The following is a 26,620-nucleotide window of genomic DNA, read 5'->3' as shown; positions in this document are numbered from 1 at the left end:
GTCTGTGTGTGTGTGTATGAGTGCCTGCGTGTGTGTGTGCCTGTCTGTGTGTGTGTGTGTTGCTTTACTTACCTTCAATCAGCAGCCCGAGCCGTGGAGGGGGGGGCGGGTCCCTCCGCTCAAGCCACGCCCCCCCCCCCGCTCAAACCTCCCACTCCCGCCCACCTCCCGCTCCCTACAGACCGCATATCGCGGTCTGTGTATGTCAGCGCCCCGCCTGTCTGCAGTGAGGGCGCGCTGACTCTGGGAGCGGGGCCTTAGCCTAAGGCAGCGCCCATGCTGCCGGAGACCGGGCGGAGGTGTGCGCGCGTGGCGCGATCATATTGTCTTAAGCCCATAGACCGCACGTGCGACAGCAGGAGGGGGCTCGGGGTGCGCGAGGAATCAGTTCAAACTGATTCCTCGGCGCGACGGGCAGGTCGAGTGAGCGGTTTGCCCAATGAGGGCGAACCATCTCCATGACGTCACAGACACGCCCCCATGGTATATCTACCTTGTCCACAAAAGGCTCCCGCTTCACGCGGGTGATGACATGCGCGCGCACGCCTCCGCACGGTCAAAGGCTGTATGGAAGCAGCCTTATCTTCACACCGATCTACGTCATTTAGCTGGTGGCATCTCACCGCAAACATCCTGTCCCTGCCATTCACATGCCAACAACCAGCTGCCCGGATATTTAACCGCCGGCTGTTTTGCCACAAAGGTAAGCCCCATACCTTACTCACTTACCCTAAAACCCCTAACCGCTTACTTTAACAACTTACCCTAAATTCCCTAATCTTAACCCCTAACCCTTTACGTTATCCCATTACCACAAAACCCCTAATCTTAACCCCTAACCCCTTACTTTAACCTCACCCTAAAACCCTTAAAGTTAACCCTTAATACTAATAAACACTAAAGCACTCACCTTAGCAGCGGCAGCGGCAGCTACTGTAAATGGCTGCGGCGAGATATCCAGCGGCGGCTAAATGGCTGCGGCAAGATGTCCCATTCCATCTTCACACAACTTTAGGACATAGCACATTATATAGTACAATAAATTCCTGTCCCACGAGTTTACAATCTAATTTCTGACACTCGAGGCACAGTGACATCATCAAGTGAGTTCATGACTTAAGCCGAGAAATCTTTCTTCCCTGAGGCTGACCTGTTTGAAATCTGGCATGCTCCCCCCCCCCCCCCTAAAATGTGGAGTCCCAATTTCTAAAGCAGATAAACCCTGCCCCCCTCTGTCAGTGTTCTGCCTTCACCCTGCAAGCAGCTGTTTCTCAGTTACACGGCACCACATGCTGCCCCGGCGCTTCCTCAATGCCTTTGTACATTATCTAGATGTGATCTAGCTGCACGGTGCAGAAATTAGAGAAACTACATGCAGAAATTACGGAGGCTAAACACAAGCCACACTCTGGCAGGGATCTGTGTATCGAGTGTCGTAAATGGCTTTTCTGGCCCAAAATCAGCGGTCTAGAACGTTTCAGCGCACCCATCTCGCCGCCGATCGGCTGCAGGGTAATGCTAACCACCGTTAATTTCACCGCGAAGGTAAGCGGTGTACAGGGATTAGTGTTAGTATTTGGGGTTATCTGTAGGGGTTCTAGGGTAAGGAGTTAAGGTAAGGGGTTAACAGGTCAGTGTCAGGAGTTTTAGGGTAAGAGATCTGATTAGGTCCCTAACCTTAACCCCTTACCCTAAAAACCCTTAACCTCCTACCCAAAAACCCCTAACCATGAACCCTAACCTTGACCCCTTACCCTAACCCGTTAACCCCTTACCCTAAAGTTAACCCCAAATACTAACACTAATCCCTGTAACCACTTACCTTCGCTGTGAAACGCCCGGCGGCAAGCTGTACCCTGTCGCTGATCGGCGGCCGCGAGATGTCGGCGCCGGAACGTCCCACTCCGAAACTCAGCACTTGTCAAACTCATTTTCAATTGCACTTGTGTGCGCCTTTGTACAGCGCATAAGTTTCTCTATCTGCTCCAGCAGCATGACCAATGGTTTTTGTTTCATATCTTTAGGCGCACCGCAATGGACTGTGCTTGGTGTACAGATGAAAATGGTTTATACGAAAAAAATATATATTTCTTGGCGCTACCAAATCAATTAAAAGTGCCTCAAAATCACCCAAGTTCAACCTGGCATCAACCCCTAAAAATACTCAGTGTTAGCGCAGAACTAAGTTGCTATGTATCAACCCAAAAATGTACTTGACGCAGCGTGGATGTTTCATTATGTAGGTTTTAAAAATGTATTACTTTTATTTATTTGACGGCTATAAATAATACTACACGAATAATTAATATTGACTAATGCTAGCTGTAATAAAAAAAATACACATCATTCTGTTTTCATTTAAATTGTATCAATCAGGTGATCAATAACTGATACGTCGAAAATCATTTCAAAGACAAATTATACGTAATAAGGATGAAGCCTTCGCCGCGGAGGTTTGTATTACTTCTTAGTACTGAAATGTTGACGCACAGTGTTATAAATAAAATCTTAGGAATGACATCAGCCTCTTGTAACCCATATTAAGTAAAGGATGCTAATCTTTAGCACGTTTTAACTCACATTCAAATGAATAGGAGTGAAGGTGTTTCCAGGTCTAGCACCCCTTAGTGAACCTGGGCCCTAGTGTCAATTCACCCATGCAGCGAGGGCATAGTAACTCCTCCCCTGCCTCAGGGATCAGTAATTGCATCCTCTCACCTTAAATTGATCATGAGCACTAATTACTACTGAGTCTCTCTTGATGTAACGTGATCAGACTTTTCTTTAGCATCCATAGACTTTGAAGGAGTCTTATGCCGACAAGTCAAGTATTTTCTATATCAATCATTTCAAATAAATTCACCCGTATTTGGATCTTAACAGCTACGTTTTTCTTAAAAGGAGAAAAATGTTCAGTTTCACCAGAAAATACGCGTCCGGGATGAAAAAGGCAAAATAACCGCAGTTTTAATAATATTTTTATACCATGCTTATATCGTCGTTGTAGAGGTAAAACTCATTAAGTTTGTTTTTGACCTTTTTTCATGAATATAGGCTTAGTAAAAAGAAAAAAACAATTCTAAGGACTCATTAAAGACAACTAATCTTCAGACGTTGTCATATCAAAATACCTTCCTTTTTAAATACATAATTTTTCCTGTCAAAAATAACATTTAATCGCCTTTTTCTCAGTACTCAAATGACTTTTACCTCTAGAACGACGATATATGACTATATATCTATTTTTTAGTATACTAGTAGTTAGTATAAGTGGTTAACAGCCTTAATGGGTTAAATGTGTGGGATCACTCAGGTTACGCCCCTCCCCACCATGTGATGCGGGATGCCTATGCAGAAAGGGATAGCCCTTCCTTTAAATGTCTTGTAACCAGTAATGTCAGTATAAGGAGAGAGAAAGGTATATATAGCTCCGCCTGATGTTCTAGAAACAGGTTCCTCAGAGTTCAGACTGAAGCCTCACTGTGAGTCCTGTAAATAGGTTTGTGGGCATAGTTATGTGTATTAAGGATGTCCTGTCACCATTTATTGTTTTCAGTTAAGGAACGTGTCCTATATAGTTACAGGACATAGTAATGGACCAAGATTGAGTAAGCAGTGGTGGGATTCTGCCGGTTCGCACTGGTTCGTGCGAACCTGTTACTAAAATTTCACCAGTTCGCAGAACTGGTGCTAAATTCTCTTACCTTCATTCACCTGTCAGGGCAGCGGGCGGTGTCTGACAGCATCTCCCTGAATCTATTTCCCTGCAAATCCTCTCAATATGACCGCGCGGCATCAAATGGCATCGCGTTGCCATACCAACGAGAACGCCACGTGATGTAACCGCATCACGTGATGTACATTGAGATGGCAACGAGACATCACGACGTTACGCGGCGTCACATTGTCATGGCAACGCGGCGCAATGTGACGCCGCAAGTCCATTTTGAGAAGGGAAATAGATGCCGGGAGATGCTGTTAGACGCCGCCCAGGTAAGAACCGGTTGTTAAATTGTTTTAATCCCAACACTGTGAGTAAGCATCTGCTCAGCAGGGAGTTCTCAGAGTAGAGCCTCCGGGTCACAATCGAACCGGCCCCACCGCTGGGTCCTAAGTAAACTCCTGATCCGACAAGTATAGACTAAGAATGCCGTGCCATGAAACAGGATAGTGACCCCAGAGAATAGTGTGTGTCCCGCCAACAAGGGTCCACCAGAGTTATGGCATTATTGAAGCTATGCAGAAGACTGCCAATCTAACCAATACTTAGGGAAATAAGCATAAGTACCTCCGCACCGTAGGAGTGAGAGCTACCAGGGGAAGAAGCACAGAGTAACCATATTGTTTGACACCAGTTAATGTCCGTAGTGACGTCTGTCTATTCTATGGCATTATAAACGGATGTGAATAACGCTCTTGTTGTTATATATACACACAAGTCTATCTATATAAATCTGTATACCTTTATATCTATATATAGGTATAGATATATACATACATGTAGATCCTTGTATGTATATATAGATATACACACTAACATATAATAAAATATCAAATTATATTCTAAGGGAGCGCCTGTTTAACCCTTATGCTGCCAGAGGTAATTACTCCTACCCCGCTGGCAGCAAAGGGGTTAAAAGACTTCCATCCATTTAGCCTGGAGCACAGATACTGCCTCCTACAGGAACGTCGCCCTGCAATTTGCTGAAAGGTTTTGATTGAGAACGTTATTGAGCGGTCTCACATCACTCAGCTCCCTGTTTCTTATATTTCATAGGATAAATAGGTGCCAAGACATTAAACTGCCAATAAACTATTAATACCGATTTCCTTCAGCTCGACTCTACATCACCAATGTAAATATACTCAGGCTAAGAAGCAGCACAATGGCGAGGCCAAGCTTAATGCTGACACGGAAGTCAGCATTGTGAGCACTCTTGTCATCTTTCCTGCGCAGTTCAGCCTGATAGGCAGAGAATTGTTTATAGACAAGTACACAAAAGGTCACAATCTTCATAAAAGGTACATTCCCAATCATTTGGTGCAAACGCTCCAGTATTGGTGTTCAAAAGCAAATTGAAGATACAGAAAAATCCAACGTTTCGATCCACCTATGGAACCTTCATAAAGCCCCATATGCTTTTGAACACCAATACTGGAGTGCTGAGTCATTCTTCATCACACTGGTCTTTGGGTGAAGTATTTCTGTATTTATTTTTATGACCCAAGGGAGATAGATAGAGAGAGATAAAGGATTTACCCAGACATGTGCCAGAGCATAAAGAGCCCACAACCCCATTGGTGACCCCGCAAAGCTGCAAACCCAATAACTCTGCACCAAATCAAGTACAGATTATATATATATATATATATTTTTCTTGGCTTACTGCTCCAGCATCTTCTTCCTTCCAAAATCAGCCCTGTATGAACATACAGATGTAGCAGGGGATATTCAGCGTTATAACGCAGTATTCTGTGTTATAAGCAGCTGCAATAACCCTTATTACATCTGTATTACAACAGGAGCTTCCAAAGTCACTACCCACATTGCTTTGCATTCAGGGCGGCAAGGGATTCTGGGACGTAACTTTGGAAGCTCCCACAGTGATTGACAGCTATACAATGTTGTCTGCACACAGATTTAATTTGGGGCCTTAATAAGCGCATTCCCCCCCACCCCTCCACCCCCCCCCCCCCCCAAAGCCACGGACACTATACTGCCTGGATCAGTTTTGTTAGCAATATACTGATGAGTAAGCAATAAGATTTATTAAGTAAGGGTTCACAGAACAAATATTTTCTAGCAGGGAGTGCACAATGTAGAAAAGTTTGGGACCCACTGACAGAGGATACACACAAGTCATATAGTATTCTCCAAGGTATATCACTGTTCTACCTCTACTAAATAAATCTTATTGCCTACCCATCAGACTATTGCCAACAAAACGTTTTGCCTGATCCCAGGCAGCATAGTGTCTGGGGCTTGTGGGGGGGAACACCCTTAAGGCCCCAAACTGCACCTCAGTGTGTGGAGACAGCATTGGTGGTATAGCTGTCAATCACATCACGTCAGTACGCCTAAAGGTTCACGAACCTCCTGTTGAGAATCACTGCCTACGTGTAATGATCAGGAGACCTGCATTCCTTTCACTGCATCTGCCTTCTCTACCGTCCCCTTCTCGCCAATGCTGTTACCGTTTTTTCTCTCGCATTTTTATGAATATTCCATTTTCCCACATTTTTTTTGGCCACATTTTCAAATATCTTCCAATTCCCCAATCTTCAAGTATTTAAATGTTTTTTTTTTTAAAACTAGTAATTACTTTTATCAAACTCCAACAAATATAAAAAAAAAATGCGGCAAAATGCAATTTTTGCGACACAATACCAGTTGTGTCAAATAATGATCCCATCTCTAGAATTTGGTTGGCCTGACCCTCCTGGGTTAGGATATTACCTACAAACTGAGCACCGTCTCAACAAACAGGGGACAGCTAGTAAACCTGCACAGGAACCAAGGAGCGGAGCTAAAATCTTCCCGAGCAACGGGAAGTCAACAGGACAGCATTAGCACTCAGAATATTTCCAGCGAGATAAAGAACAAGCAATCAAGTTAGAGAGAAGACCTCCGCAGCATCTCCAAGCCGGGCTAGTTGTACCAAGCTAGTTGGAATGAATTTAGTAAGAGGGAAAGCAATTTCATTAAATACTGTCAAGGAGGGTTGTATTAATGGCTGCACACCGAGGAATGTCAGGCAAGCCAAGTTTATTTAGCAAATAGAAACTGGGCTTTTGCACACTGAAGCTATTTATGTCGCGATGCCAAGGAAAAGCAGTTATGCTATTAAGCGTGATTTTATTTAGTGTGGATTTATTAACGTTTCCAAAGCCGCCGGGCATAATGCTTCTCTTCCACTTCCAAAATGAGACTCGCAATACATATCCCGTTTGCTCAATATTTGAATGGGGAGGTGGGGAGAAATAACTCGGTTAGGCTTTGTCTCCCGGGAGAAGTGCACACAAATGTGAGTTTCTCTTGGATTCAAAGCAGTGGTTTATGGTGGTAAAATATTGTTTTAATTAACTATGCTTATTAGCCGGTGTTCCAGAGGGGATGGCACTGTTTTTTTAACGAATGGCTATTTATAATGATTTTTACCTATCTGGATTAAACTGCTGCAATTCATTCTGTAGATTTTCTTGGGCACTGGAAAACAGAGCTTTCAATTCAAAATATTGGCTTTCCAGCATAATTATTTATTGTGTTTTGTTACATGATTTTAGAGGGCAAATCAAAGTAAATAATTAGTGCATTTCTAAAAATAAAAAAGGCCTGCGCCTTTGATGATAACAATATGATAATTCGTTGATCAGTCAGATGTTACTCTGTAATTACAACCTGTGTATAGGGAGTTGTCTAAGTCATCGGTGTGGAGTATATACAGGTTGCAGGCACCTCAGGAACCTGCTCTTCCGTTCTCTGTGATGAGAGTTGGAGAGAATATTGTTCTGGCCATGGTTAGAACGACACTTTCTTTACATTACAAGGTGGTGTTATTAACCTTTTTTTTTTTTTAACCCATTCTGGTTCATATAAACCTAAATATTGAGTTTGTACTGCAAATACTGGTGTGATCTACAATACTCAATGGCTGGGACTCTGGGCATATGGAAAATACATCGAGGACAGAAGCAAGGCAATCTCCAGATCTGCAGCTAGCTGTGTGCGTGTTAGCACTTTCATCTATCATAAACCAGAATATGCATTACAGCAAGTCACACCTGCATGAAAGCCTTAGCACATAAAGACACCACAGATTGGGTTTCACGTTTTGTTGGCCCTTCCTGACCCGTCTGTAGTAAAACTTCCATGCAGAACCGCTCAGCAGCGTAAAGGATTTTGCATCTGCATGGTTTGGGAATGATTGATGGCCCAAATTAGGGCAGGTGTGCCCCTCAAAGGCACAAGCTGCTGAACTGAATAACTGGGATTTCTCTTACCCGCGGGAGAGACCACAACACAGTTTTGTGCCTGTTTGAGACATACTGTACGTGCCAGACTTTGATGTCTACTGTCCTTCCCGATTGTCTATCCTCACTGCAAGCTCTGGGACAATGGCTGAGACTTGTCAGAATCATAGAGTACTTAGCCAACAAACTGAATTTCTTAAGAGAACACACGCACACACACAAAATAATTGGTGGTAAAATATTAATTGCATATGTAGCCCACTCTGGGGACTACTAATTAGTGTAAGGGGTTAACAGCCTTAATGGGGTAAATGGGTGGAATCACTTTGGTATTGCCCCTCCCCACTATGTGATGTAGGATGTCTTGTGACCAGTGATGTCCCCATGGGGAGATAGAAGGATATACATAGCTCTACCCAATGTTCTAGAAGCAGTTTCTGTGGAGTTTCAGTTGGAGCAGCGATGCGCAAACTAGGGGGCGCGCCACCCAGGGGGGGGGCCTGAGACTTTTCTGGGAGGGCGCGACTTTACAAAGGCCCCGCGCTGAGAGCGCGAGGCCTCTGTAAACTTGCTTACCAGGCTCTGGTCACGCGTCTCTATGAAAACGCGGCGTCAAATGACGCCCGTTGCCATGGAGTCATGACGTCAAATGACGCCGCGGGTCATGTGATGCGAGGGGGGGCGCGACCGAGGAGGGAGCAGGAAGGGGGGGCGCAGGCACGGGGAGTTTGCGCACCGCTGAGTTAGAGGGTCTCACCGTGAGTCATGTATATATGTTTGTGTCTAGTTATGTGCATTAAGAATGTCCTGTCACCATATATTGTTTATAGTTTGGAACATGCCCTATTTAGTTAGCACAGATAGTAATGTCCCAAGATTGTTCTGATGCAGGAAGAGGAGTAAGCATGTGCTCAGCAGTTAGTTCTCTGAGCAGTAGCTCCGGAGTCTAATTGGATTGTCCCCACAGGAAGGTCCTTAATAAACTCCCGATCCAATGTGTATGGATGAAGACTGCTGTACACAGTAAAGGGGATACTGGTCCCAGAGAGTAGTGTGTGTCCCCCAACACGGGTCCACCTGAGATAGGGCATTACAGACGCTACGCAAGAGATTGACAATCTAACCAATACTACAGGAATCAAGCATACGTACCACCCCAGCGTATGGGGTGAGAACTACAAAGGGAAGAAACACAGAGTAACAATAGTTTGCCACCCGTTAATGTCCGAAGTGAAGTATGTGTAATATAATATATATAGTCCCAAGTCCCTCCTATTTGTGTTAAAAGTGATGTATAAGACAAAGGGCCCCGTATAAAATCGACACAGCCAAGTTTAAAAAGATGTCACATTTTAGGCCTTGTTTAACACCTCTGCCAGAAGCATTAGTGTAAGGCCTTTTTAGCAGCAAGAATTTAAAATCACCTTTCTCTAAGGAGAAAAGGAAGCTTGGAAGGGCAGCAGCGGTCTATGATGTTATCATTTCTGGGACGGGGTGCTGTAATTGAAGTATTTGTGTGGCTAATTCAACGTACTATTCCCACTTCATATTGGTATATGCTGTAAATAAAATCGCGCAGCCTCAGCTGCTAATTTCAAACATGAATAAAAAGGCTAGAAAGAAATCCCTCCGCAAGAAAGAAAAAGAAGTATGCAAAAGCCACGGAGAACATCATAAATGGGGGATTTTTATTGAAGTCATGTGTCTGATTTGTGTTTTGAATGTAGCTTTTGTATTGTGTGCTCCGATTTAAGTTTTTTCATTGGGGAGTTTGCCGTGCTGCTGAGTCTTTGCCAAAATATATCTGCACGGTGAATAAAACACGAGAGTCTGATAACTGTAAAATTGCGCGCTGTGTAAATGACATTTATGGTATATAGTTAACTCCTGAGTGGGCGAAACATTCAGGAATTGCTCTGGAATAAAACGCTGCGTGATTTCCCATCTATATTAGGACTGAACTCGTTTAAATACACATTTTTGTATAAAGTATTTAGCAAATAAAAATATCACTTGTGAGCACATTCACGTCTCAGACAAGTCTACAACTCCGCTTTTTCCCATTATTATAAAGCATTTGGAAGCTTTTATTGACCCTGGGTCATTATTTATTTATTTATTTAATAACAGGGTATAAAACTATTAATATCTTTGAAAGCAAGAAGTTCCTGCAGATAAATGTAGAGCAGATCAGCTCTGGCGACTGGGGGGCCTGGTTCAGAATACTGAGCCAACATGAACTCTTGGGTGGATTGCTAGCCCAGGGCCGGCCTTAGAGCAAGGCGAGCAAGGCGGTTCTCTTATGCCCCATGCCTTCGGGCGGTCCCGCGCTCCCTCCCCCTGTTGGCGCCGGGATCCGAATTCTGTCCTACAGGAGAGGGGAGAACTGGAGGAGGGAGCTTGGCAGTCCCGGAACTAGCACTGGACCGCACCGCTGCTCACCCCAAAGTAGGGATGGGGGACGGAGGGAGGGGGTGGATGCATTTGTGTATATCTGGGGGAGGTGTGTGTGGATAGCTGGGGGAGGTGCAGGTGTGCACGCACAGGAAGGGCCTTATCTTAAGCCGATCAGCCTTCCTTCTGCAATAACGCAATATCACTTTACACTGTGATGCCATGATGCTGCAGGAGGAGGGGCCCCGCTTCCGGCATCCCGCCTTTGGGCCCCACCAAAGGTAAGGCCGGCCCTGTCCCATGTACCCAATTGGCTTGGACTGGCCAACTGGGTACCAGGTAAGGCCCCTGACATCAGCTGTAAAATGTTATGTAAACATGCGAATGCAGGCAGTGAGTCTGCTCTGTGTCTATCAGTATGTATGCATGTATGTGCGTATGTATCTATCAATGTATGCATGTATGTGCGTATGTATCTATCAATGTATGCATGTATGCATGTATGTATCTATGAGTTCATGTATGTATGAGTTTGTGAATTAGCATGCATGTATGATCTGGTGTATGCATGTATGGAAGGCCTATTATATATTTTTGGTCTGTTATTGTACAACAGTGGCCCCATTAATCTGTTTTCCGCTCTAGACCTTTCATACCCCCGTCCGACAATGGCCTTAACCCCTTGCGTGTCAGAATGCTTGCAGCACCAGAGCACTGTGGACACTGCATAATGATTAGGTCCACCCCCCTATGTCAGGTAAATCTGTGTGAATACATGAAAAGAAAACCCTTGGCAAGAAAAGAAAGACAATTACTTTAAGGGGGATTGGATCTTTCTATAGAAACCAATTACACCGATAGGTCTCCTGGCTGCAAACGGCACCAGATTCCCTACGGAGAAAAGATGTTGGTGTTTTCTATTGAATTCCCTTTCCTTAATAAAACTGGTGGGGGCAGGGTTGGCTCCAGTTTTACAGCCAGGAAACTTTGGTAATTAGGACCTACGCTAAAGTGGGATTGTTGGCTGAAAACGGCACAAACAGCCGCTTTGGGGTATATAATCTCCTCCTCTCGTTTAAGGCTTTACACTCTTGTGCCCCTCCTTACATCTCAGCCCTACTTTATCGCTATATACCTGTCCGACTCTTGCGTTCTGCTCAAGGATGTCTTCTGTATACCCCGTTTGTATCTAAAGCCCTCTCCCACCTAAAACCTCTCACTGACTGCCCCACACCTTTGGAATATCCTTCCCCTCAATATCCGACTGGCACCTTCTCTCTGCCCCTTTAAGACCCTTCTTAAAACACACCTCTTTAACGAAGCATATGGGTACAGTAGCTCCACTGGTTGATACTATACATCTCAGATACACTGACCGTGGCCCTTTGCAGACACACTAACCATAACACCCTCCTCCTGTCTCTGTAAATTCTCCCTAATTACCACTTAGATTGTAAGCTCTTCGGGCCAGGAACTCCTTTTCCTGATGATACTTTTATGTCTGAAGCATTTATTCCCATTATGTGTTATATTATTATACTATATATTATATAGTGTATTACTGCTGTGAAGCGCTATGTACCTGGATGGCGCTATATTAATAAAGATATACATATATACATGATATAGAATATCCTGTTAGGGTAATTTTTCCCTGTATATTTTGTGCATCAGTAAGAAATAACCAGGGACGCCTGCAAAGTACGCAGAATGGTTGCCGGCTCCTCGGCTGCCCAGGGGTTAATGTTGCTACTTTTCGTTAGCCGGTACCTCCTGCTTGCATCATGCTAGGGTTCTCTAGAGTAAGCTGGCATCTCTTACCAGCTGGCTGCTGCTCCTGCCATCCTCTCTGCGCTCCCCGGCCACCATCAATATTTAATCCACGCTTTCCGAACTTGCTGACAACCCCAAAACGCAGCATTGCGTTACAATGTAACATGTCACGGTGTGCAGCGATGCAAAGGGAGTTGGAAGTTTAGGCGAAATATCTCCTAAACTGCTGGAGGGCAATTCGAGGCAAATGGGCATGGAAGCTGGAGAAAACTGCATGTGAAAGAGTAGTGGTTGCATTGAAAAGCTTCCCAGCAGAGGTCAAAATATTTTGAAGGGAAAAAAATGGCTTTGAAAGAGCACAGGGGAACCGTAGATAAGAAAAAAGTGGGACACTAGGCAGACAATGTGGGTCATATGGTCCTCATTTGGAAGCATAGTGGATGCATGGAACAGCAACTCAGCATAGGTAGTGGAGGTCAATACAGTAATGAGGTTACAGAAATGCTTGAGATAGGTAAAATGGAGCATGAGATAAATAGGGCTTCAGTTTATAATATAACTGGGAGGAATGTATGAACTGTTTGCTCCAAATGGCCCATACTGTATTTGTCATTTACAGCCTAATAGAAACATCAGAATTGGTCAAGTTCACTGAAATTCATTATTAAGTCTTCTAGTTAATCAACTTGTGTATCAGAATTCTTACAGCTGGCCCAGATTGCTAGGCTATAGAAGATGTTGTGAAGCCCAAAAGGTGATAACAAAATGTCAGAAAAGACATATAATTATATATAAAGTTGCATGGGAAGCGAACATTTCATTCTTAACGTGATAACAAAATGATAGACAGATATTGGTCAATCCCATTATAATATATGCGTCGTCCCTAACTCCTCCTGTTGACACGCCACGAAAAGCCGGTGCCCCTAATTACTGATGCAAGATGAAAATGCCTCTTCGATCCAGTTTTATCCAAACTGTCGGAGGTACACTCACCCCAGAAGGTCGACCCGACCTGAAGTCAGACAGAACTACCGGGGATAGGCTGGGTCCCTTTTACGGTTGGCCCCGCCAAGCACAACAGGTGGGCCAACCTCAGGTTCTCGGATAGAGGGATGCGTTGCCTGTGCAAACTCTTGCTGAACACACAGTGACAGCAGGAAAAAATGGAGCAGCCAGAGGAAATCAAGCCCGTCCCAAGTCTAACTTGAAAAAATGAATTCACTTTTGCGGTAGGAAGGATTGCCCCTGTCAAGATTTAACCCTATACTCCCTTTGAGTGCCCTGTGATGTAGCTATGTCATGGGTTTAGGCACCCTGGTTCACCCATGATGTAGTAGTTATGTTCCTCCCCCACCCCCAAAAAATGCTTGTTTTCTTAGGGCAGAGGGCGTCCTGTGCTCTTATGGCGCTCAGGGCGCGAGCTGCACTGATGGTGGACAGAAGGGGGATGACTCCTCCCCTTCCGTTGCGTAACCAGTGACTAGGTTTGCTAGGTGGCTTCTCCAAAAATACTGGACACAAGGGAGAAAGGTGTGATACGCTAAAGACACACACCTTTCTCCGCTCCATGCTGTTTCCTCCTCTCTTTGGCCCCAGGCTCCTGATATCTCCTCCTGATTGGCTACATTACCCAACAGCAGCCAATCAGGGTGGAGCAAGCTGCCCAGCCCCCTAGCAATAGGCCTGCTCTGTCCCTGGTCAGGGAAATCCTGCATGACGACGGTCTGGTCACCTTGTCCAGAGAGGTAACGCCAGACACATACATGTCCAGTATTACCTCTAACTCCTTACTGGACAGAGTGTCCAAATACAGAGCAGTCCGGTTCAATACTGGACACCTGGCAACCCTATAAGTGACGGAGCGATCACGTCATGTGATTGTGAGTCCCAGGCAAAGGGTTAAAAAGCTACTACACTGCGCATGCTGACTTCCTGGTTACGGGACAGCTGGTTATTTATAAGGTCTGATAGCAGTCTTAAGTGCAGGGACTGTGTCACAGTAAACAATGGGAGACAAGCAGGTGCTGCAACATTCCAAGGATTCCATAGCTATTAACCTATTTTAAAGCCTTTATTGGCAGCCTATCTCAGGGGTGGCAGGGGTGGGTGTGCACTGAGGCTCTGATAAGGTCTGAGGCTCTGATAAGGTATCGCTCTCTGGTCACATGCTATGTCACATGCTATGTATTATCAACATCGCCTCACGATACCTCTCTCATTTGCCTGTGCACCCTCACCTGACCAGCCTTGTACTAGAAAGCAGTTCCACTTAAAAAGGGAAAGCGCTCAACATGAAACACATTCTCCACCTTGTTTAAACCCTTCTTGCCATTGGTCAAACCCTTTGCCGCCATTGTGAAAGGTTAAGCACTTGGATATAGTGGGCGTCGTGCGCGCCTGTCGGCCGAGCGATCTGTGGCCTGAGATCCACAGCGACAGGGAGGCGTGGCCGTGACATCATGAGACTGAACCGCTCGCGTGACCCGGCCGTCGAGCGCCAAAATAAAAAAAAATTGTAGGCTCGGAATTCTCACTATGGCCGGCCCTGTAGAGCTGCTGCATTTTGTTCACGCCGCACACGCGCCCTAGCTCACACTATGGACTCAGCCTTAGCGAGGAGTGGCCAACTACAGTCCTCAAGGGCCACCAACAGGTCAGGTGTGATGAATAGCCCTACCTCAGCACAGGTGGCTCAAGCAGTGGCTCGGCCATTGACTGAGCCACTGATTGAGCCACCTGTGCTGAAGCTGGGATATCCTGAAAACCTAACCTGTTGGTCGTCCTTGAAGACTAGAGTTGGCCACCGCGGGGTTAAGGTCTGGTTTATAATTAAGTGCTTGTTAGCAAATTAGGACAACAAGGTGTCTGTGGGGGGAGATGTGCCAAAGCAAATTTAGGGCAAAACGTGTGCATTTCTATCCGGTGTCACCATACCAAGGTACTTTGCTTCACATTTTCCCCGTGTGCAGGAGTTTGCAATCTAAGGAGTGTCTATAGGAGGAGCTGCACGAAGCATGTATATTACAATCAGATATATCACATTCTTCACCTCTGCGCTTCATGTTTTTCTCTCTTTTTTTCTTTTGCTTCAAATTTGCCAGGTCTGAGGTGGTGTAAACCGCCGACCTGACAATCTGCAGCAGAAGTGCACCACTTTGTGGTCGACACGTACGTTCCTACAAGCTGAATTCCAAACGCACAGTAAGAAATCTGACAAGATATAGAATGCATTATTGATTTTGCTAGTGGGCGGGCGGCCAACGCCAGTCCTCAAGGGGCCACCAAGAGGTCATGTTTTAAGGAGATCCCTGCTTCAGCACAGGTGGCTCGATCAGTGGACTAGTCAACCTGACCTGGTGGTGGCCCATGAGGACTGGATTTGGCCACCCCTGTGCTAGTGGCCAGTATTGTTGCCAGGTGTCCGGTATTGAACTGGACTGTCCTGTATTTGGATACTCTGTCCAGTAAAAAATGAGAGGTACTGTAATACTGGACATGTATGTGTCCGGTATTTTCCTCACTGGACATAGTGACCTGACGCACATTTCACCATTGAGTCCAGTATTTTTGGAGAAGCCACCTGGCAACCCTAGTGGCTAGTTAACTGAGCAAAGAATACTGCAGTCATTTCAAAGTTGCAGCAACACAATAGGGTCTATTGCAGGAATTCACGAAGGGCCATGATCACGCAGTAACTGCCACTGACCTTAGTAAGTCACCCCTACGGTAAAGAAAAGTTTGCTTTTTTTGCCTGGGGCTTTGTCAAATCTAAGAAACTTGTTTATCAAGTTTCTGACATTGCGTGTGGGTTGTTGACAAGAAAGGTTTATGACCTGCTGCTGAGAAAAGGGGAAATCGTATTTAACACACTGACATCCAAAATCTATACACAACTGAGAGCACTTTATAGATATAAATCTCACACCCAGTCCCACAGTCAGAAAGTGGCTCGCACAACAGGTGTTAATGCCAATTATTGACTACGGGGTCATACTGTATGGTACAGTATCCCAAATTCACCTCGGCAAACGTGATATCCTACACAACTAATTTCTACCAAAGAATCTCTGGGACATAACGCCTGAGTCGCCCCAGAGGCGTCAGCCGAACTGCAGCCAAAGGGTGTCACCGTTCGCTGATGTTTGGTAATGTTACAGCTGCTCTACTGCATTCTGAAACTCACCAGCCCTCTCATCCTCTGTACCCAATGCTTCAACTTACCCGGCCTTCTAGATTGTAAGCCCCATGAGGCAGGGCTTCTTCAAACACATTGCAGGCCTATCCCACCTCTTCTACTTTTGTCCATAACCATATCTCTAACTGTCCATGAAATGTCTGTAAATCGAATGTATAACCTCTGTTCATTTAATACAACCATGTATTATTCTAGCTCTGACTTTTTCTATCTTACTCTTGTGTTACAAAATAATTGCATTTCATTTGAGTTGTTTTTAAACTGACTGTAAATTATTGCGATGCCCCCCTAAGTGGAGGCGTGTTTTTACTTAAAAAAATAACGGATGATGATGATCTTAATGTGCCATTTTGTCTCATTATGTACAGTAACTACAATACCCATCATTGTGATATGACAAGTAGACTAGGTTGACTATCCTTGGACTCCAGATTCAAATACTTTCTAAAACATGCTAGCCATTTTTCAGGCTTCTCACCCCTACTGTACATAGCTCTTATCACCTCTAGAAACCTGCTTATGGTCCCATGGATCAATAAAGAATCCGGTTGCTCTTCCTTCTCTTACCGAAGTTAACGAGCACCTAATTTCTGACACATGGTACCTCAGTCTCTCAAAACCGCCAAATGTTTAACAGCTTTCAGGACATGGGCCGCTTCTTACTTTAAACATGTGTGCAACATGTAATATATACAGTAATGCTATCCTAATAATCTGTACCTAAGGCATCCTTGAAATTGAGAAGTAACTATCAATATATTTTTTTCCTGGTCAGATATTTTAGAAAGAAAGAAATGATTAATGATAGCGGTACAGGATGTAATACACCTCTCATTAACACAAGCGTGTTACCTAACTACCTAATTTCTCCCCCTGACTCCCCAAATCACAAGCTGGTGCTTTGTCTTGATAAAAGATTCAGGCTGCAAATCCTTCCCTTTGCTCCCCCTTAAGTTGCATTGATATATATATAGATTCTAATGTTCTCCCCTCCCCTTTACTGGCTGTATCCTTCATGTAGTTTGTTGGAGACACAAATACACAAGCAATAAGGCCTCTTGCAATGTAAGCCAGGGGCTGTACTTAAACTATAAAGGAGGGATGAGAAGGAGCTATCCCCTGTGGAAACTTTATGAGATAGGAGGCCGGTAAGGCCTCAGAAGCAATTGGAGGGAATGTCTCTGAGGTGCTGTGTATGAGTTATCAGCAGATAAGGTACAGCTCCTGGGCAAGCACTTATGCTGCTGCAATCTCTCCACCACTCTTAGAAATAACCCCTTCAGTGCCAGAAATAAATTTCAAAGCACTTGTAGAACATAGGGAAAAGCTCCTTTGAAGCCGTGCCCCGCTCAAGGCTGAGTCCCCTGTGCCGCTGAGCGCGCGGTGCTTGGCGAGGTTGCTTCTGGCTATTTAAAATGTTATGTCCCCGCTTACGGACTTGTAAGGCCCTTAGAATATTTATCAAAATCCCCTGGGGGGGACCGGTGAAAACACACCAGCAGCAGATTCATCAAGGAGTAACACAATCTCAATGCTATACTATCCCAATAATATACTATCCCAATACTATATTATCCCAATACTATAATAACCCAATGCTATAATATCCCAATGCTTTAATATCCCAAAGCTGTAATATCCCAATATTATAATATCCCAACGCTGTAATATCCCAATGTTATAATATCCCAACGCTGTAATATCCCAATGTTATAATATCCCAACGCTGTAATATCCCAATGTTATAATATCCCAATGTTATAATATCCCAACGCTGTAATATCCCAATGTTATAATATCCCAGCGTTATAATATCCCAATGTTATAATATCCCAACGCTATAATATTCCAATGTTATAATATCCCAACGCTATAATATCCCAATGCTTTAATATCCCAATGCTATAATATCCCAATGCTTTAATATCCCAATGCTTTAATATCCCAATGTTATAATATCCCAACGCTATAATATCCCAATGCTTTAATATCCCAATGTTATAATATCTCAATGCTATAATATCCCAATGCTATAATATCCCAATGTTATAATATCCCAATGTTATAATATCCCAACGCTATAATATTCCAATGTTATAATATCCCAACACTATAATATTCCAATGTTATAATATCCCAACACTATAATATTCCAATGTTATAATATCCCAACGCTATAATATCCTAGTGCTACAATATATCCCAATGTTATAATATCCCAGTGCTATAATATCCCAACGCTATAATATCCCAACGCTATAATATCCCAACGCTATAATATCCCAATGCTATAATATCCCAACGCTATAATATCCCAACGCTTTAATATCCCAACGCTATAATATCCCAACGTTATAATATCCCAACGCTATAATATCCCAATGTTATAATATCCCAATGTTATAATATCCCAACGCTATAATATCCCAATGTTATAATATCCCAACGCTATAATATCCCAATGCTATAATATCCCAGTGCTACAATATATCCTAATGTTATAATATCCCAGTGCTACAATATATCCCAATGCTATAATATCCCAGTGCTACAATATATCCCAACGCTATAATATATCCCAATACTATAATATCCCAACGCTATAATATCCCAGTGCTACAATATATCCCAATGCTATAATATCCCAGTGCTACAATATATCCCAATACTATAATATCCCAACGCTTTTCCATATAACTTTCTCTCTCTGATAACCCGGGTGCTGTTTTCTGCGCTCATTCTGCACCAGTTTTGCCACCTGTTAGTTTGCTGGGAGGGTCTGACTATGGTTCCCATGGCTTAGCAAAGTGCTCTGACCTGCACGGGCTCCGGGGTGAGCTGTATCACGTGCTGCAGGCGCTCGTTATGATGATGCCGGGCTTCCTCCTCGTAGACAGCGTCTCGCTCGTGCTGGGGGAGCCCGAGGAAGCGGCGGATGGTGCACAGGTTCTCCCATAGGGTGCGGTTTTCAGGGCTGGGGTTTTCCTTCCAGCGGAGGAGCTCACAGAGCCATCCCTGCAACAGAGGGAAGAGCACAGAAGTAGACATTACAACCCTTGTAGGTATAGCACAGGTAGATGGGTTGCATCCCTTATAGGTAGAGCAGTGGTAGAGAGCCTATAACCTTTATAGGTAGAGCAGAGGTGGAGATCCTACAACCCTTATAGATTCAGCACAGGAAGATGGGTTACAACTCTTATAGATACAGCAGCCAACCCTAAAGTAGGCACAGCATGTACAGGGAGCTTACAACCCTTACAGGTACAGCAGATGTAGGATGTTCACAACCACTATAGATAATATAGCAGAGGTAGAAAGCTTGCAACCCTTACAGGATGAGAGCTTCAAGACCATGAACAGCACTACACACTCCTATAACCGGAACCGAGACTGCAGTGTGTTGAGATTCCTCACAAAAACTTATAGGTTCCACTTCTACTGGAACAGCACAAACCTGTCCTGTTCTCCCCGTCTTCCTCCCCAGGAGTTTTGAACACCAGAAAAAACCCAAAGGGCTGGCAAGGAATCTCAATACACTGCAGACTTCCTGAAGACCTCACAACATGGCCCCTGACTGCTGCAGGGAAAGTGGGAAATCTCAATCAATCTGTTAGGTAACTTTGTCTCAGTCTCTAGCTTCTGCAGTTACCATGGCAACCTTTAGGACTGGGATGGGCCCCGGGGAGTGTGCCATTTTAACCTCCCGGACACTTCATCATTCAAACGCTTATATCTCCTGAACAAAGTATCAGCTTTAAAAAAAATAAACACAGCGTTGGAAATGCCAAGAAAGCACACCCTAACTGAAGAGGCATATCTATTGTATATCATACGGAATAAGTACCTACGTTTGTGAAGCTATCCAACATATGACACGATCTCTGCTACTATAAACATTATTTTTGTTATTATCCCCTCCCTGACACCATAGCCTCACTTCTCTATGCCAGAGATGTCTACGGATAATGCTTCCGTTTTGGGGGATAGAACAACATGGCTGCCATTTCTTCTGTATCAAAAAATGGGTTTCTTTCAACAAATCAAAAATGTGTTTTAAGGAAGACTTTGAAAAATAACGGGTGGCTGGCCACTTTAAGAATACTTTGCCTTCCTCATAAACTTTTAAATTGCACCTTTAAGCTATGGAACGAGTGCTTGAAACACCCGGCAAGATGTAAATCCAATATCTGTTGCTAAGTGGAGAAGGAAAGGGTAGCACCAATACAGGGTTGAGTATCACAGATTTCATTATTAACTCTTCAACCTCTAATGCCCTCTCGCACTCCAAACCACCCTCTCCACCCCCCCCCCCCCCCCCACCCTCTCTCTCTCTCTCTCTCTCTCTCTCCCCAAACATAAATAAATAGAAGGCAAGATTTGATTATCTTCGCTGTATCGGCCAAGGCAGCAACACCAGCTGTTCTTATTGTGCCGCGTCTTCCTCACGGCCTCGATGTTAATAACCTGATCATTCCATTTTCCCCTTCAACTGCCGGCTGTGGAGCATGGAGCACAGAGAGAATAGGCCTCTGCCCATCTGCAGCAGCTGTAGGCACTGAACTGTGAAAGCACTGGGGATTTATCGGGTAATCTGTAACACAAGACTGCCTTGTTTTTACAAGGGAAAGGCCACATTTGCCCAGACCTGCTCTATTCTTGCAATAAACCGGGAATCGAGAAGGGATTCAAGCAAGGTTCCCCCCCCCCCCTCCCCCTTCTAAAGTGTTAGGGAGCTTTTAGGGGGTGAATATCTCACTCTTCCAGCACCGCAGGGGTTAAGTAACTAACCACTGGAATGAGCTTCCCTATTGTTCTTAGGATTTGTATCTTTCCTCTGATGTGAATTGCAATGCTGGTGGTGATTTTATATATATATATATATATATATATATATATATATATATATGTATATATATATATATATATATATATATATATGTATATATATATATATATATATATATATATGTGCAATTTTAAGTACTTATGTAGAGTAGATGCCAACCGTGTACACAGCACTTTACTGCAATAGTACACAGGACAGAATGCTTGGACATATGCAAAATAACAATATACACATTAAATGTAATGTAGACGAAAGGAATCTCTGCCCTGAAGAACTTGCAATCTAAGTAGGAACAGTGTCAGGTGGCTGGAGTCCCCATGTGGTGCGAGCGGCTATATAAGGTGCTTGTGCACTTCCATATCTCGGTAGAGTAAATATATCACTGCTAATGCGTTCTAGTTCACTTTGGTGCTAAATGGGACTGACCCTATAAATAAGTGAAATGACAGGGGCAATCCCTCTTAAAACCAGCTAATTCCATTGATATGTTTAAAGGGTAACCTCTGGATAATTAATAAATGCTGTACCCAAATCTGAAACCTATAAGTATTTAAAATGATTTGGAAAAGTTAAGACTTGGGAGAGGGTTGAATGAGTGCTTGTACAGCCAGAGCCCCCTCCATCCCTTATCTTTATTGGTTCTCTGATAAGGACAGGGATATGGATAAAGAAAACTCTTGATTGATAAACACGTCCTCATTCAGAGGCCCCTAAGAAATATAAGTGGCCGACAAAGTGGGACTGAAGTACTAAGGAAGTTCGATTCCTAAATCAGTGATGGAGCAAGTTCTCATTGCTGAGATTTGCACAAGGAGTGGCAATGGATGAGCTCAGTACACCAAACATCGTATAAAACCAGACTCACACATTTGGGGGCCTATTCTATATCCGTCGGATCAGCCAATCGGGGCATTCACAGATGAAATTTCCCATGGTAGGGAGAAAACGGCCCAATCGGCGGATATCAAATAAGCCCCATTATTCTTGTCTCCTGCCAGGCATCAAGTTAGCTCAAAAGGCTGGTCTGAGCCTGAACAATGATGACTTATCTATCAACCTACTGATTCATTTATAAATTACTTTTGTAACTTTTTTTAATGATAGTAATTGTATTCAAATCTATGGGGGGGGCAAATTACATCAATAAGAGGGGACGGTGCGGGGGCAGGGATTCTGACTTGTAAAAAAGTGATCCTATTGAAATCTAATGGCCAACTGGCATTAACTAGACCATGATCTGGTCTTGTAAAAGGCTGATAATGTTGAAGTCTACGGGGCCAACTGATGTGTATAAAAAGGCACAAGTCAAAGAAAAAGAGGTGGCCAACCAAACAATAAAGGTGAGATGAGAGTTAGGCAATCCCAGATGGGGTTGCCAGGTGGCTTCTCCAAAAATACTGGACTCAATGGTGAAAGGTGCGTCAGGTCACTATGTCCAGGGAGGAAAATACCGGATACATACATGTCCAGGATTACAGTTCCTCTCATTTTTTACTGGACAGAGTATCCAAATTCAGGACAGTCCAGTTCAATAACCTGACACCAGGCAACCCTAATCCAGACCCCAATATTCTGGAAGTCAGCACTCTGCCTTATAGTTGACATGTGTATCACTACACAAAGCACCATGTGCTTTCTTGGTGTGAGAGACTTTAATGCTGGAGAGATGTGAAACACAATTGTTTTGCACTGTGCACGTTATTCCAGCGTTTCCCCTGTTTAGGATATCTGCTTCAATCGCCTTCTAACCCCCACCCGACCACAGCAGGTCCCCAAAAAAATCTGTAATACTTCTCAGCATCAGCCATATTGCTCAATGTGTACCCAGCTGCCAAAATAATTAGCTTATAAATGTATCAGCTGGTCGTGCGATTTTGGTAAATAACAACCAACCCGCAGAGCAGAAACACTTTCATGAGCCTAATATTAGCGATAATTTGTAAGGTAATTGGAACAGTAATAAATCTGCCATATGGGTGTGCAGAGAGGACAACGGATGCAAGCAGAGATAAAGAGAGTCGAATAAACCAGCACAGATCTCTAGGTGAATAATATACCTACAAAGTCAGATACCATCAGTCGGTGATAACCACTATGAAAGGTATATGCACAGATACCAAGGACAGTCATTAAATTGTGATAGTGCCGATTTGGGCACTATTGCATGGGAGACTCCCATTCAAGCCAATGGGAGATTCCGCGCGATAGTGTCCAATAACCCCTAATGTATCACGCATGCGGTATCACAGCTATGCAGTGCACCAAAAATGTGCTACTTTAGTATCTGCCTCAAAGGTAAGTCTTAAAATGTAAGCTTTTCAGGGCAGAAATGCCTTTCATGTAAAGTGGTCTAATTCCCAAAATGTATCTGTAATCCTTTGGATTATACCAGTTGCCCCCAGAGACATTCATAGCTTGACCCTCTTAAAATCAGGATCACTCTCTTACACACTACGGCTGCTGAGAAGGTCATCCTCTTAAAAGTCACCATGTTACACACAGCTAACCCCTTGGGCTTCAACAGGATCACCCTCTTAACTCTTACACACACAACAGCTGCCCTCGTAGACTTCATTAGTTTCACCCTCTTAAATATCAGAAGTCTCAGCTCGTAAAAGAATTAGCAGCTTGAGAGCTATGCAGAAAACCATAAATTTACGAGCTTGATCTTAACAAGGAGGCTAGCAAGTGACAGCAAGATAAGAGCCGGAGGAACGTGAAATATGTCAAGTTAAACATGTTTACTTTGCATCTCTGGAATAAAATACGAGCAGCGTTTCAATCGGACACTTTGGTATTTCTCACCTTGAAAAAAGGTTTCACTTACAAAGCCAAAATGTTGCTCTAATTTTGTAAGGAAAAATGGTGTATTCACTTGCCTTCAAGGTCAGGGTCAAGGTCAAAAACAAGCTTTCTGATAGAGACCTGTCTGAACTTCCATCTGTCTTGTCGTTTCCAGTTGGCTGATTTAAAGTTTTCCCAATGCTTATCCTTGCTTCTCATAAACTCACTGCTATCTTAACAATGCATATAAACACTAACCCAGGGGCGGCTAACTCCAGTACTCAATGGCTACCAACCAGTCTGGTTTGCAGGATATCCCTGCTTTAGCAAAGGTGGCTCAATCAGTGGCTCAGTCTTCGACTGATCCACTGATTGAGACACCTGTGCTGAAGCAGGGATGTCCTTAAAACCTGACCTGCTGGGGGCCCTTGAGAACCTGGAGTTGGACACTCCTGCCTTAACCTTTCACAATGGCAGCAAAGGGTTTCACCAATGACAAGAAGGGTTGAAACAAGGTAGAGAACGTGTTTCATGCCTGAGTGCTTTCACCACCTGTGCTGAAGCAGGGATATCTTGAAGACCTAACCTGTTGGTGGCCATTGACGATTGGAGTTGGCCACCCCTGAACTAGACTGTGGGAGACTGGTCGTTTGGTGGGTGTCAGAGCATAATAGGAGTTGCAACTGTTAGAGGTCCCAAAATAGGTTTGTATTACACCTCTACAGTTCTACTTCATATTGCTTATTATGGCGCCATGTTCATATCACATGTGGTGAAGTACAGTTTCTGGCAATTACAGATCCACATGCTGCTGTTATATGGGTGCCAACCATTCAAAGCATTTGTTTGTTTGTTAACCAAAAACACAGGAAATCAAAACATTCTTCTAGATGTCCAGCACTGGGTTTACTTAGTAGAAATTATATAGTGCTGAATTTTTTCAAAAGAGGATCAGTACATCCCTATAAAGAAAAATCTGGATCCCTTTTGTGCATTCCGGAACACAATGGACATGTGACGGGCAGATTCTTGGAGACGCTGAGAGGGAGCTGGGATGCGGATGGTTAAATAAGGGTGAAATGAGTCGGAAAATATGCAGTGGTTTTTACTGAGGTCTTCCAATGGTGGGACCAGTAATGTAACCCAATCAGCAGCAGAGAGGCCAGTGACACATTGCCATCTGGCGCTGAGTGGGTTAAGTGGAATATACATCTTCAGGGTTTTAGCCTGCCAGACAGAAGACCAAATAACGATGATATGTTTAATCGGTTACATTGTACCTAATGCCTTTAAAAAAACAGACACATATATCATTGTAAATATTTGTTTTAGGTTGGCTGTCTCAGTGCAGGGTCTTATTGACCATACACAACTCTATGTACACACCAAACACTGTCACTGCTAACAATATTATTGTTAGTGTTTAAAAGTGCCAATCCCACATAGTTTAAGTAATATTTTCTACTTAGGAAATCGCCTTTTCATTTTTTCTTCACCGGCAAAGCAGTAGTTCTCAATTTCTGATCAAATCGTTTTCACTGGGCTTCTCAAACATGGCCGCCATCATGAAGGGTCTAATACTTGAAAATGGAGCTCAAATTCCCACAGCTTTGCTATCACTGCAGGCATTTTATTTTATGTAAGAAGTATCCCTTATTACGCTCCTAACAAGAGCAGTAGATACATATTCTGACTTTGTGGACTAAATTTGAAAAATAAGTAAAAATGACCGTGAAACCTTAGATGTTCTGTAGCTGAGTGCTTACACTTTATTGCAAACCCACACGTCTCTAACTTAAAGCAACAATCACCCCCTGGAGACTACCCGAGTTTGCCTGATGTCCATACAGTATCTTGCCCATCTCCTGGTTTTATGGGGGGTTTTAGTGTTTTTCTCACTTCTAGTGCCTGAGGTTACCATGAAAACCTTTAGACTGCACTTGGCTCTGAGGAGAGCTCCATTTTAACACTTAGGGGGTAATTCTATACTGTATCTGCCGGAGTAGCTGTTCCAGTTGTTTTCAGCCGAATCTCCCTATAGACTTCAATGAGCAAGGCTTTAGTACAGTATGGTATACACTTATATCTCCTGAACGAAGCATCTGATTGAAATAAATACAAACAGCGTTGGAAAGGGCAAGACATCGGGATATGGTGAGATTTGGGGCTCATTGGGCAAAACATTTCATTTGAATGACTCATTGGTTAGTAAGCCAGAACTTGCATGTGTGCAGTCTGCAATAAGTGAGCTTCAGTGTTGCAGCCATTAACCCAGGGGTGGGCAACTCCAGTCCTCAATGGCCACCAACAGGTCAGGTTTTCAGGATATCTCTGCTTCAGCAAAGGTGGCTCAATCAGTCTATGCTTCAGCACAGGTTGCTCAAGCGAAAACTGAGCCATTGATTGAGCCACCTGTGCTTAAGCATAGACTGATTGAGCCACCTGCGCCTGTGCTGAAGCAGAGATATCCTGAAAACCAGACCTGTGGGTGGCCATTTAGGACTGACGTTTTTAGGTTTTAGAGTAACACCTAGAGATCAGGGCCGCCAACAGAAATCATGGGGCCCAGGACAAATGAAAGGAGCAAGCCCCCCTCTCCCCACAACCCATAGCGCACCGACCACGAAGCGCAACTTTTACTTAACTGTTTTCTT

The 26,620-nt window shown here is 43.9% G+C and overlaps 1 protein-coding gene across 10 annotated transcripts in view; it reads right to left on the bottom strand.

Moving 5' to 3' along the window:
- The window catches only part of SATB2 (SATB homeobox 2), a 121,520-nt gene that overhangs the window by 7,018 nt on the left and 87,882 nt on the right, over positions 1-26,620 (bottom strand). For all 10 annotated transcript variants that reach the window (XM_075608712.1, XM_075608714.1, XM_075608719.1 and 7 more), the window contains one exon: positions 19,154-19,351. In XM_075608712.1, coding sequence (XP_075464827.1) covers positions 19,154-19,351 — 198 coding nt within the window. The remainder of the gene's footprint in view (positions 1-19,153; positions 19,352-26,620) is intronic.

The sequence above is a fragment of the Ascaphus truei genome, chromosome 7 (assembly GCF_040206685.1).
Source record: "Ascaphus truei isolate aAscTru1 chromosome 7, aAscTru1.hap1, whole genome shotgun sequence".
Taxonomy (NCBI): domain Eukaryota; kingdom Metazoa; phylum Chordata; class Amphibia; order Anura; family Ascaphidae; genus Ascaphus; species Ascaphus truei.
Note: the sequence above shows the minus strand (reverse complement) of the source record. Positions and strands in the feature narration are given on the sequence as shown.